We start from the raw sequence: 13,452 nt of genomic DNA, 5'->3' as shown, positions 1-13,452 counted from the left end.
TTTAAATTTAATTAATTAAAAGACAAATTAAATTTGGGTGAAACTTGTTTACTGTTTTTCATACTTTTATTACTTTTATTTAAACACAATTTAAATAAAGTATAAAGAATGGCATTGATTTTTGTACATTTTTATTTTTGTTTGACTTTATTATTAAAAATAGTGTGTTTTTTTTAATTAGCATGTGGTACTGAAATTGGTACCAAGAACCGTGGATTTTGGCTGGTATCGGTACCGAATACTGAAATTTTGGTACCGTGACAACACTAGATGCCTCATTAGCGGCTGTTTCTGTGGGCTGCTATTCGTAAGCCGTCTGCTATATTGGAACGGAGAGACCAGTCCGTGAACACTTGAGAGCAAGTAGACTGTGCGTCTACAGCCGTAGTACTGCAATAGACTTCAGCAGATGATTTTGCTAAATTAACACACTACAACAAGACGAGGGTGTTAGTTAACACAACATTAAAAAATATGTCGCTATGTCTTCAGGAATTTAAATCTCGGCAGTTTTTACAATAAGATGCTGTGCAGTGTTGTGGCATCTTGGAGAATGCATTAACTTTTTACTGTGAGTGACGACACATTGACCGTTCCAAGATGGCAGAGGCTTCGACGTGTCAGGAGCGGCATCTACGTATACATAGGATAGCTATGCTAGCAGCCACTTAGTAAGCAAACATTTAGCAACCACCTAGCCCTCCCAATGTGTTAAAACCACTTAAAACACATTAAGTAGTGGTAACATCAACAAAATTTCACAGACAAAAAAGGTCCATTGCCTACTGTCAATAATGTAGTGAAGAATGAAGCACTACTCACACAGATGCCATTTTCAAACCAAGCAGCTTTCTGCTGGATAACACAGCGAATTATCTTTAAGTTTAACCTGTTCCAAAATGTGTGTTGGGAAATCATTCGCCTTCACATTTTATTATTTTTATTTTTTTTGTTATCAACTTTATGCCTTCACATTTTTATCCAATTAATAGATTTTGTCCATGAAAATTCTGCAAAAATAGTAGATTTGATGGCACCTTTAGAATCGACATTGTAACACCCCAGCAACTACATACAACACCCAACCACCTAGCAACATCCTAAAACCACTTAGAACACGGAAAGTAACGCCCTCGCTAGGTGGTTGCAATGTCTTGGCAACCACCCATAACACCCAAGAAATGCGCTAAAACTACTCAGAAGACTTAGATTTCTCATAGTAACACCCTGGTAACCATTCCTAACACCCTAACAACCCTAAACATTGCCCTAGCAATCTCCCACAACACTCTAACAATGTGCTTTGAAAAAACCTCTCAGAACACTGCATAAATTGCTTAGTAATGCCCTGGAAACATAGTAAGCAAACATCTAGCAACTATCCAAGACAGCAAGTTTTGACAGAAAGTTTTGCTCTGCTAAGTACCATTTATAGTTTCTTTGGAAATATATATAAAAAAAAATTTTTTTTTAAATCACTCTTGTCACACCAGACTACCTGAGAGGCTGATTGCCCATTAGGCAACCCTACTGTTAATATTCGAAGCCGCTAAGCATCTATTAGTTCACACACAAGCTTTACATTGATATTAGCCCTAGTACACACTCACACACAAACAAACAAAGCCCACCATATTGTTTCCCCTTCTTTCCTTTTGATCACCCACAAATAAATTACAGCCGTCACAGCAATATGCAAAATGGCATGGAGTGACAATCAAAGCCTGACTAACAAGCTTTTAAGGACCGTGCTAAAGTTTCATAATCGCACACTAATAAGATTATGCAAACTCGTCCATTTAGCCACCTGTGTATGAAAAAAGAAAAGGAGAAACAGAAAACCAAACTAACTATGTGTTCTGATCTCTATAAATGTGTGTTCAAGGAAGCCATTGTGAGAAAGCTTTTACTGAATGTCTTTACCTTTATAAGCAACCATAAATATTGTTAATTGCAATTCCACCCCCAACCCAAGACTGTCCACCAAAAGCATCCAACGCTCTTTAATCAATAACCTTATGGCCTGTCTATTGTCTAGATGAAAGATCCAATAAGATGCTAAATTCAAAATGCATTATCCTATGAAAACTCGCCATTCCTCAACTCCAAATGAGATTCGGTGCACACAGAGTACCAAGACAACAATAATAGTGGAGTTCTGACAGCAAGAAGCCCATAATTTGACAATATAGCCTATTAAAACTAATACACCCTCCCTGTTTTCTATTTATTTTTGTAAATCAAATACAGTGTGATTAAAAAGTCTGAGAATACTAGTGGAATAAAACCCTTCTATTTTTTTGTTTTGTTTTTTAATTAAACATTATCTTATCAGCAATAAATCTGAGTGAAATTTTAAAAACTGTATTTAAAATACCAGATTTTCAGTTTGTTCTTAGTCTTATAGACCCACACCTTTTGTGTGAAGCCAAAAGCCACCATTTGGTTTCATTTCATACAATGGAGCAACTAATTTTAATGTGGTGGGATTTGTTATTGATCTTCTACAGCTGAGATCTGCACACATATAACACTTCACATGTTCTCTATGGACAAAAGGGACATAAGAAATGTGTAAATGTCATATTATGAGAAGCAAGAGCATTGCACGTAAATTGTCTGAATGTAGCGCCTGAGCTAAGCTAGCATCTTTTGGTTTGCTCAAATCTTAAATATTTTGCTAGCACTTCACTGTAGGTCGATTATCGTTCTAATTTGTGTGTAACAACATTTACCAGTAATAACTACAAGAACGGGAGATGATGCTGCATTAAAAGGAAGCAAAGAAGTAATTCTGATATGTAGACCTCGGGCAAAACAAAAATTAGCATTAGCGATGAAGACACCAGTCTGGCTGGTCTTAGGTGGCTGAGAAAATACGATGTGAAGAATTAGCAAATGTTTGTCAGGATTATATCTACTACATTCAAAGCAATGAAAGCAGAATTTTTGTGCGGACATGTACATAGAGTAAGTGTACCATATAATACCATACCAATTAAACTGAGAAAAATAACATCAATATTGTATTTAGAAGGAGGGAAATTACAAAAGAGCAAAAATTTCTCTTTTTCATACGCTATTCTCTTTCATAGTATCTTTCACCCATTTAGTCTATGATATGTTTTACACCTTTTCCATAATTCATACCATCTTTTACTTATGGTCTACCTTAATTCTGCTTTTTCTCTCATTCTCTCTCTTTTCCTTTCTCTCTACCTTGTTTCGCTCTTCTGCTGCATTTTCCTCAGGCTGCAAAAGAACCAACCATCATAAATCTACCCCTTTATTGCTTCTGAGGAGAGAGAACGAGGGAAAGAGGGAAGGGAGGGGGGACATGGAAGATGCAGAAGAAGAAAAAAAGCGAGGAAAAGGGGTGGAGGAATATCTAATCTCAGAGCAAGAGCTACAGGACCCAATGAACAGATGGATAAAATGAAAGGAGGAGAGAGAGGGAGCTTGGGAGGGGCTGAGGATGTCACCATTAATGAGAATAATTTACAGTTCAGAAGCTAGCAGGCTCAAAACCTCTTCAGTAACTGAGACCAGCACCTCTCCAATTACAAAAGGCATTCTAGCACTCTTGGCTGACTTTTTCATGTCAACCGTAGTCTAACTAAGGAGCTGTGTTAGACAATCATGCAACCGATAGTAACAAATTCCACACTTCTCATTAGCTGTGGACTGTTGTTACGACCAATGAGCAAATGGCAGTGACATTTAAGTGAACTGTAATTAGTAATTTCAAAATCCTATCAGTTCCTGACACTGAAATGAAGAGCTTCTCTCTTCTTTTAGTGTTGCCATTTGCTCTTTATTCCAAGGAAAGGATGAGGGAAAGCGATTTCGGTGGCCACGGGGACATCGGAGGTTGGCGCATAGGCATAAATATATTACAGTGTGTCGATTTCCTATTCCAAGAGCTAGCTGTTGCTCAGGGCAACAGGAACCATTACTGTCCCACTGCACAACACAGACATAAAATCCAGAGTTATGGGTGAGGACTTATCGGTTCGACTCTTAGCGTGTCTCTAGGCAAACCGCCGGATGCTGAAGCTTTATCCGAATGATTAAGAGTTATCTTTTAGTCTTGCATAGCCAAAATTTTGTCTAAAATTTCACAAATTTAGCATCTTATAACATCCACTTAAAAAAGAAGAGCCATCTAACTGGCATGTTAAAGCAACCAATCACAGGTCTGATGTTTTGAGGCGGGTTTATCAGAAGTATATTACACCACAATAAAAGAACGATTTAAAAAAAGGCATAATAATGGTCCAGCAGTCTTCATGAATGACTATATAGAAAACACACATAAAATATAAATAAATAGTGCATTAAGACTGGTGTGCTATATGCACCTGACAGTCAATGAACGGACTGTGAGGAGACTAATGGACATTTTGGGTGAAACCAAATTAAAAAGGCTTGATATATTTTATTTCTGGAAATGGCTAAAGCTTTAAGAAAGTTGTCACTTACATACATTCCCCTGGCTTCTCATCCAAAAACCCAACTAATCAGATCACAACAAATTTAAAATAAAAGTTGGCAAATGCCTCAACAACAAAATGTGAAACCACTGTGTTTGTCCCAAGCACAGACTAACATAGATATAGTTCGCCAAGAATTGCTGACGTAACTCTTAAAGCGGACAGCTCAACTGTAACAATAACCATCCGACCATGAAAATCTCAAAGATTAGCTTAAACACATCCAATTTATAACCGCTGCCCTGGTGCATGAAATATTCCATTCAAATATAGATATTTAGCTCTCCATAACATAGCATGAATAAAAATCAAGGATCTTACCTGTACATGCTGCTGCATAGAGCCATATGGCATGCCTTGACTCAGCGCTTTTTGCTTTATCATAATCATCCTCTTCTGTTCTTCACTTAAATGGGATGACTGGTTGGGCATTGGACCTGGAGCTTGTGGTGGCCCACCCCCGGTGCCCTGCATGTAGGGCATCATCGGGTTTTTGGCTTGATTGGCCATGGGCGGCGTCATCCGCTGACTCATGTGGTCTACTCCACTGAAATGAGTCAGCGGCTTGGTGTTGCTATAAGAGAGCTGCTTAGTGAGGTTGTTTTGGGCAGCCAAGTTATTAGGTTGCTGCTGCTGCTGTTGCTGGTTGAGCATGTTCATGTGGTTCTGTGGGAGGTAGTTGTTCATGCTTGGTGTTTTTGGCCCCATTGTGTTGCTAGCGTTGAAAGCCTGCGTATACATCATGGGGCTATTTGGTTTGTCTGGGTTAAAGGGTCCACTGTACGGGCTTGTTGGTGCTCCTGCAGGCGACCAGTTTGCTGCCTGGGACTGCTGTTGGTGTTTTTGTTGGATAAGTTTGGCACGCTGCTGCTGCTGAGCAGCCATTTGCTTCAGCTGCTCGGCCGGTGAAAGTTCAGATGTGGGCGGGACTGGTACACCTCCACCTGTCCCCCCTGATCCAGGACCACCTCCTGTTACTGGAGTTGATGTCACAGGGCCAACGCCAGGACCTGCATTCATCATAAATCCATTCCCAGACCTTGAGGCCTGGGTCTGCGCTTGGGTGGGCGTTTGCGGAGAACGTGCCACGCAGTTAGCGGGCGATCCTGATGGCATTCCAACTGCTGGTGACTGCTGCAAGGGTTGCTGGGGTGGTGTCCCATTGGCAGCAGTTGCAAACGGGGGACCAGAGGAAGAAGGTCGCACCTGAGGTGACCCCATGGGCATCTGTCCACTCTGCGGTTGCGGTGTACTGTTGGGTGCCGTAGCTACAGAGTTAGGTGCTGGGTCTTGTGCAAGCTGCGTTTGTTCCGTTGTGGCCCGTGTGAAGTCGCTCACTTCCTTTTTCTCCTCAAAGTCCTCGTTGAAGAGGTCATGCATGTCGTCCTCAGGCACTGTGTTGGCCAACTCATCAATCAGTTCCTGCCATTCCTGGTCATTCAGATTGATGTCAGAGAATAACTTGTTCTGATTTGAAAGCGAAGTATCCGAGGACTCGATTCCACCACCGTCGTCCAAAGGCTCTTGTTTCATTTCCTTTAGTAGGCTAAAGCCATCTTCCAACTCCAATGAACCATTCAGTTTAATATCAGGCATTCCACCATTTTTGCCTAAATCCTCAGGTCGTCCAGTAATATGGTTTGTACCAGCATTGCAGTTGCCGGTTCCGTTGTTTGAGGAGGCACTGTTGTTGCCCGAGGGCAAGGTGGGTTTAATGTCCATTGGATGAAGTGGGGAAATGGGCGGGAGGCTACCAAGAGAGTCCATTCCAGTGCATCCTTCCTTACGGAGTCTCTTTGTCGTGGGAGAATAACTCCCATCACTGAGGCCATTTTGGTCACCATTTAAAGGAGACCGGGCACTGTCCAATTTCCTCTTCACTGTCTCCTGGAGCTGAGAGAGAAATTAAAGAGAGAACAATGGTTAGAAGGTCTCTTCAGGTCAATATGAAAACATAAAGAACAACACATTTTCAGAATATCGTTGTCGTACATTCACAATATCTTGTAATGCTACCTAGTGAAGCAGTTTTGCAGTGTATAAATAGTCAAGGCATGGTACTATTCAAACAATTATTTACATTTCAGAGCAGAAGCACGTCAGAGTGGTTTCTAGTCCAGAATGCCAAAATTTACATAGGTAATATATTCTCGCTATCAAAACACTTCACAATAGAAAAAGTTTTATGCCAATGATCGTCATTATGGTTAGGTGTACATGTGTTTAAAAAGTAAACATTCACTTGATATTTACTCAAAGTGCCTTGCTCTTTTTGTTTATCTGATAGTACAGAAGATCTTTCACTGAAGTGTTGTCTTGATGTCAAATGAAGGCAGGTATTTTGATCAACACAAACTGCCCACACTTAATTCCAGTTTTGGTTTTCCATAATCTGTGCAGGAGTTTGGGTTTAAACAGAGGCCTCATGAGGCAATAATAGGCTAATTTAAAAAAGAAGACAAGAAGGCCCTTCTATTGGCCACTATGTAAAGACTTAATAGCTATATGCGGCTCAAACTCAGTCAAATCAATTTACAGTAAGAAGTTGTCAGAATTGTCAATGGGGTTAGAACCAATCAGTGATGTCAAACAGTCCGTAACTTTTATATTTTTTAGCAAAGCTGTTATAAAGTGGATGAATTAGATTGACTACTCAAAGGTAGTCTTATGGCGCTTTTCCACTACGTGGTATGACTCGGCTCAGTTCGGCTCGGTTTGCATTTCCACTGCAGTTTAGTACTGCTTTAGGGCGGGATTATTCACATGTCCTTATAGTTGCGCCGCCTCTACTGCCGTGACTCCTGAAAAACTTTAATTCCACGTCGCCCCATCAACCTCTCGCTGGATCCGCTCCTCGGCTATCACCGAGAGGACAGACTGTACTTCCTTCACAGACGAAACAGCCATTTTTTGGTTGTTAAAAGAAAGGTGCGCTCATTCAAAACAGTTGTGTTCGATCCGTCGCTGGCTGTGCTGATTTAAATCTAGCAGGTATGTTGTGTCTCGTGCCGCAAATTCAGTGACACAGGCAGTGACGATTCTCTCCGGCCAATCAGTGATCAGCAGAGTTTACACGTCATGTTTTGGTAACGGTACGGCTCGTTTGGAACCTCGGCCGAGGTGGTACTAAAAAAAAAGTACAGTGGAAAACCCCTCAATAGTGAACCGTAGTGAACCGTACTGAACCGTACCGTGCCGTACCATGCAGTGGAAAAGCGCCATTAGTGTGCTCATCCAGCAGCTTGGTTCTATGAGAATTAAACGGTTCCATTTTTAAAAATTTGATCAACAAGGACACTTTCTATCTGACTGTCAGATCAGGTTCTCGCGAACTCTTAACCAACCTAATTTTGCAAGGCTACCTTAAGACTAACTACTGAACTACTCATTCAACCGACTGACTTGTCCATTTTGAAAATATGCAGTTTTGCACATGCCTGTTTTACTGGCAATGCACACAAAGACAAACATATGAATTCTCACTGCACAGAAAATAACTGATAGGAGGGAAAAGGTGATGAGCGTCAGTTATCACTTCACAATTACATAGAGAGAGAAAAGAGAGAGAGAATAGAGGGGAGGGAATCGGATGCAAAATAAACAGAATTTCATTGTTCACACATGGGCACACTTTTATCCCACAATGCTCTTCTGCTTAATTTGTCTCAGCCATTAAGCTGTGTCTAAGCCGCTCAACACAAGCATGCTAGACAGTAACACACATGTACATCCCAACAGAGGTTAGGGACGAGACAAACCTTAAAAATGTCATTACTGCCTTAAATAGCATTAAATATTGGCACAATCAACCACAAATAAGGAGGGGGGAAAAGTGCAATCAGTTGTAATGTGAGTTTAAGCATTCCTCCAGTTAATCCACAAATGATTCTCTTAACATTCAGTTGTGTCACTTTGCAGACGGTCCCTTCCCTCTCGCTATTGCAGGGCAGTGCGGTGGGGAATGAACAACGGCAAATATTGATGGGAAAAGAGTGATAGATGCCTCCTGAGAGGTGAGAATAGAAAAGAAGGTGAAAAGCATTTCCCATCATCTCTCCTCATCTTTCTGTTTGTGCTAATGACTCTCACAGTGAACATTTAACGGTGTGTTAATTACAAAAGTGAAATGTGTGCGTAAACCCAGAGATGTAGATGAACCGCAAGAACATTAGCGACAAATTCTCCCCATACACAACCCACCTTCTTCACTTATCCCAGTGGACTTCAGTGTGTGCGTGTGTGTGCGCGCATGTTAGAAATCTCACACACACTCCACTGAAACATGCGAAATGAGATTCTGAAACAACAAGATTCATGGATCTTCTCTCCGAGCCTCCTCTGAGGCAATTCGTCTAGTCCCCCTCCCTCCTTCTATCTCTTTCTCTCAGTCTGTCTCTCCCTACATGACCAGAAGAACAGCGAGATCATGATGGGAAACAAGAAAGGCTGATGTTTACTGGCTAGCTTTATGCAAAAGAAGGAGATAAGCAGGATAAAATGAGGCACGCACACACATACAAAACACGTTCTGCTGCAGTCTGCCTCTATAAGACTTTTACACCGTCTGGCTATGCTTAACAGACACGGCATGTACTGTAAGCTTTACTGTAGCAAGCTCAAATATGACCCTCGCGTTCGCGTTGACTGTAGGTCTGTGTGGGGTTGCATCTTTCATTGTTACACCTCTGTCGTGTGCAAAAGCTAAGGGGGTTGTCAAGGCAACCGTTGTCACGACGGCTGTCAATATTCGTGCCGTTTATCATGCCATAAAGACGATTAGGATGACTGTCACTCACATGGAGAGAGTGACTGATGGGGAGAGAGAGAGAGAGGGAGAGAGAAATCAAGGCAGAAATCGAGAACAATGTGGTGCACATAAAACCGGCTGCATTCATACAGTCAGTGTAGGGGACTGACAAAAATATTATCAAAATTGTGCTGTACATACTGTGTTTATGAACAGGTAAACAAAGTCAATCACCTTCTGTAACTGTCAAAGCATGTAACAATAGCTTGGAGTGCCATGCACTTATTTTAAGTGCCAGCAGTGGCAGATCAGTATGAAATGGGAAAAAAAAGAAAAAAAAAAAAAGAAAGAAAACAAAACAAAATTTAAAATAAAATGAAAAAGCTAAACAAAATGAAATTATATTAAACAAAATAAAACAAATAAAACAAAACTAAATTAATTTAAATTTAACTAAATAAAACAAAATAAAAAATGAAACAACAAAAAAAAGTAAAATTAAATAAAACAAAATCAAATCAAATAAAACTAAAGTGATATAAAATAAAATAAAAAAATAAAATAAAACAAAAACAAAATTAAATTAAATGTAACAAAATAAAAAATGAAACTAAATCAAATAAAAAATAAATAAAGGAAAAGAACAAAATAAAAGAAAACAAAATTGTCATGATTACCATTACAATTAAATATTAATAATTTCAATTAATATATACCATTATTTACTATAGGTGATATTTTTATAATTATTTTATCTGAAAAAAATAACATAAATTGTACTGTGTCAAGCACCCATTTAAATAAAATATGTTTTTAAAATATTTATAATAAAATTACTGTTACTACTACTATTATTATTATTATCCAGTAAAAATAGTACTGGCAAACATATTCTGCTGTGAGAACATGTCCTCTCAATGCCTTATAAATTTGTGGATGACGTCGCTAAGCATTTTCTCACTCCACTCCTGCACCCTATCGGTCCGTGTGTGATGAATCCTCTCAGAGTGGCACATGATTGATATCAATAATGATCATCTTCCTGCAAAGACTCTGCATGCTAAGTGAGGCGTAATTAGGTATGTTTAGCACCAAGCCCCTCCAGCAGACATCTTCACTGACGTCCGGGGTCGAGTGGTACGGTACGGATGGCGTAACTAGCGACACCATAAGCCGCAGACAGAGACCCATCTAGCTAGCAGCATTTGGCTCAAAACCGCCGTAATAGGATAAGAACGGCGAGAAAACCTCCCCCAAGCCTTAACTAGCATGGCAGGGTTAAGAAAACACGCGACAGAGGTAGAGACAGGAAGAGAGAGAAAGTCTGTGCATACGTGCGTGTGTGTGTGTGTGTGTGTAGCGGGGGGAGGCTGATGTTTGTTTTTCTCCATTTCACTGCCTATTAAAGTGTTCAGTAGCTCACACAAACACACTCCCTCTCCTGCTCTCTTCACAGTCACCATGTGGGAGAGCACACGGATAAAGGGAGGGAGAGAAATACAAGAGGGAGGGAGGGAAAGACAGAAGAGCTCTTCAGACAGACGGTAATGCTTTCATGTGACTGGAGAGAGAGAGAGAGAGAGAGAGCATGGGGGGAGAGAACCACCAAGGTGCAGTTGTTATAGCAACCTCCTGATCCCGAAGCCCCTCCCCCCAGCTCCTGGGCTGAGTGCACTGGACACTTCTGCCAATAATCTCTCTCGCTCTTTCTCTCTAGTGGTCTCCCTCCCTAATGTTTTCTTTCCTCTCTCTCCCCTTCTATACCTATCCTATGCTTTTTTCCTCATCTATTGAATTCTCTTCTTCTTTATGTCTCAATCTCTGTGCACTCTTCTTTGTCAATGTATGCAATACTTACCCTGTATTACTGACTTTGTCTCTTAACCGTATTGTACAAAATATCAGAAAACACAACCTTGATTGTTTCACCATGAGGCGTTACAGGGTGCACCTAGCAAACGTGCAAATATATGTTGCATTTCTAGGTAAGAAAATGCTAAATTGTCTCTACATCACAGCCAGGTACAAACTATGGTTATATTGTGTCCAAACAGGTTTCCAGTGACATGACATTTGTCTGTCCAAAAAGACTACAAAAATTGCTGTGCAACGTGGCATGATTACAACCAATCAGATGTTGTTTGACGTTTAAATGTACAGTATGAAGAAAATAATTCTGGACCAATAAGATTTTACAGTGGGCGGAGCTACTAGGTGTGACGTAAACTTTCGAATTCATGAAAATGGTCTTTTTTCAAAATGTTAGTTGGTACGAAAGAAATTTACACCTGCTCCTTACCAGGTGTAAATGGTGTGTAAAACGTTCTGTGTTCTTTTTGGCAAACTCATGACACTGAATTATATTATTTTACACGTTCGTTGGCTCTGTTCTTTTATTTCTTTTAATTTTTTTTGTAGCTGAGAGTTGATAAACTGTTTAGCTCCAGTTTAGCTTTGGGTAGAACCAAGACGCAACCTCCCGCTCTCTCTCTTGAAACCAACACGGAAGTGACTTAAACTGCAATTCATCGACTGGCCGCTGGAGGCTGGCTGCAAAAGGGAGTCAATCCCATAGACTCCCCATGTTAAAATGCCCAAATTTACAGCAGAAAAAAACATGTTTACAGCCTGGTTCAAAAAATGATTTTGGTCTATATTGCTAATTTTGCCCTTCGTGACAACTGTGAGGGGGGTGAACCTTTTTATAACTCATCCGTTTAAATTATATCAAGCCTTAAAGTTCTGCATAATTAAGGGCGTGGCCACTTGAGTGACAGGCGGATTGCCGCTGCTGTCACCACTGTCGAGCTTGGCGGGCATTGTTTCAGCAACCAGCTCCACCCACATCCCGCCTTTTTCCCCATTTTCGATTACCCGGGAGTGACGTGCAGTCAAGATGGCGACGGCCGTCTCCGCACACTTTGAGCTTCAAAAATGTTCTTCAGAAACCTACGGGTGACGTCACGGACACCACGTCCATTTTAAATGTTTTTATTTTACAGTCTATGTGTAGAACGCAGCGCTTGTCACGGTCACGTTTTACCCAGCCGTCCAATCAATGGAGGGGGGCAGAACAAATACCACACCAACCAATCATCCTACTTGTACAACAACAATAAAGAAGTTAATATTACTGGTTACTGCATTTTTATATTCAATAGTATCTTCAAAATAAGATACTAAGTTACTGCCATGGATATTCCTAATCATAGCAACCAAAGCAAAAAAACATTGTGCCACCAAAGTGTTCAAGCGCCGCCAGCTGGCCATTTTAAGAAGAGGGCCTGACATTTTTCAGATGGCTAAAAACGCTTTGGTGAACACACGTGATTGAATATTTATTGTTAGCCATTATGGCCTATTAGTCTTTTTTTTTTTTTTGCATTTATGCAGTATATCGGAGCCAAACTTGAGAAAGTAGACCAGAATATTCCACTGCGTTCCTGGACACACAATTTGCATAGCTGTAATTCATAGGTGGGGATTATGCTAATTGTGTACAAGCGTGCACGAGCACACCATTTACGAATGATTGGAATTCATTAACATACGCATGTTTAACTATCAAATCGGACGTTTACGAAGTGTTTGTGAATCCGGAGGAGCGTTTTCGGGAAGGTCCGTTTTACGGACAAATTACTCAAAATTTACTCTTATATTTAGGAATATTTCATGAATGAGGCCCAATGTCCTGTTGCTCGTTGCAGAAGTTTAGGACAAAACGAAGAGGTGGTATTTATTGTATTATTTAATACAATACAAAATAGAGCGAATAAAGAAAAAAGTGGCAAGACCCTAAATTTGTGTTTTTAAAGATTTTAAAGACATTGTGTGTTTTAAGCATAAAATAATCTGGGATAAATGGAAAAATAGGGGAAATAAGCATGCTCAACTAAATACCCAACATTTTTAAACAAATTAATACTTTTATTCAGCAAGTAAATATTTCTGAATTGTTACATAAATTATTTCAACTAAATGCAGTTCTTTTGAGATTTCTTTCCATTCAAAGAATGATGTATGTATCACTGTTTCCACAAAAATATAAAGCAGCACAACTGGTTTTCAAAAATGATAATAAAAGAAATGTTTATTGAGCAGCAAATCAGTATATTATAATGATTTCTGAAGGACCATGTGACACTTAAGACTGGAGTAATGATGCTGAAAATTAAAAAAAAAAAAAAAAAAATATATATATATATATTAAAT

The 13,452-nt window shown here is 39.9% G+C and overlaps 1 protein-coding gene across 1 annotated transcript in view; it reads right to left on the bottom strand.

Annotated features, from left to right (window-relative positions):
- Positions 1-13,452, bottom strand: part of maml3 (mastermind-like transcriptional coactivator 3) — a 111,342-nt gene that overhangs the window by 44,886 nt on the left and 53,004 nt on the right. The window contains exon 2 of the mRNA XM_058775862.1: positions 4,815-6,386. Coding sequence (XP_058631845.1) covers positions 4,815-6,386 — 1,572 coding nt within the window. The remainder of the gene's footprint in view (positions 1-4,814; positions 6,387-13,452) is intronic.

The sequence above is a fragment of the Onychostoma macrolepis genome, chromosome 01 (genome assembly GCF_012432095.1).
Source record: "Onychostoma macrolepis isolate SWU-2019 chromosome 01, ASM1243209v1, whole genome shotgun sequence".
Taxonomy (NCBI): domain Eukaryota; kingdom Metazoa; phylum Chordata; class Actinopteri; order Cypriniformes; family Cyprinidae; genus Onychostoma; species Onychostoma macrolepis.
Note: the sequence above shows the minus strand (reverse complement) of the source record. Positions and strands in the feature narration are given on the sequence as shown.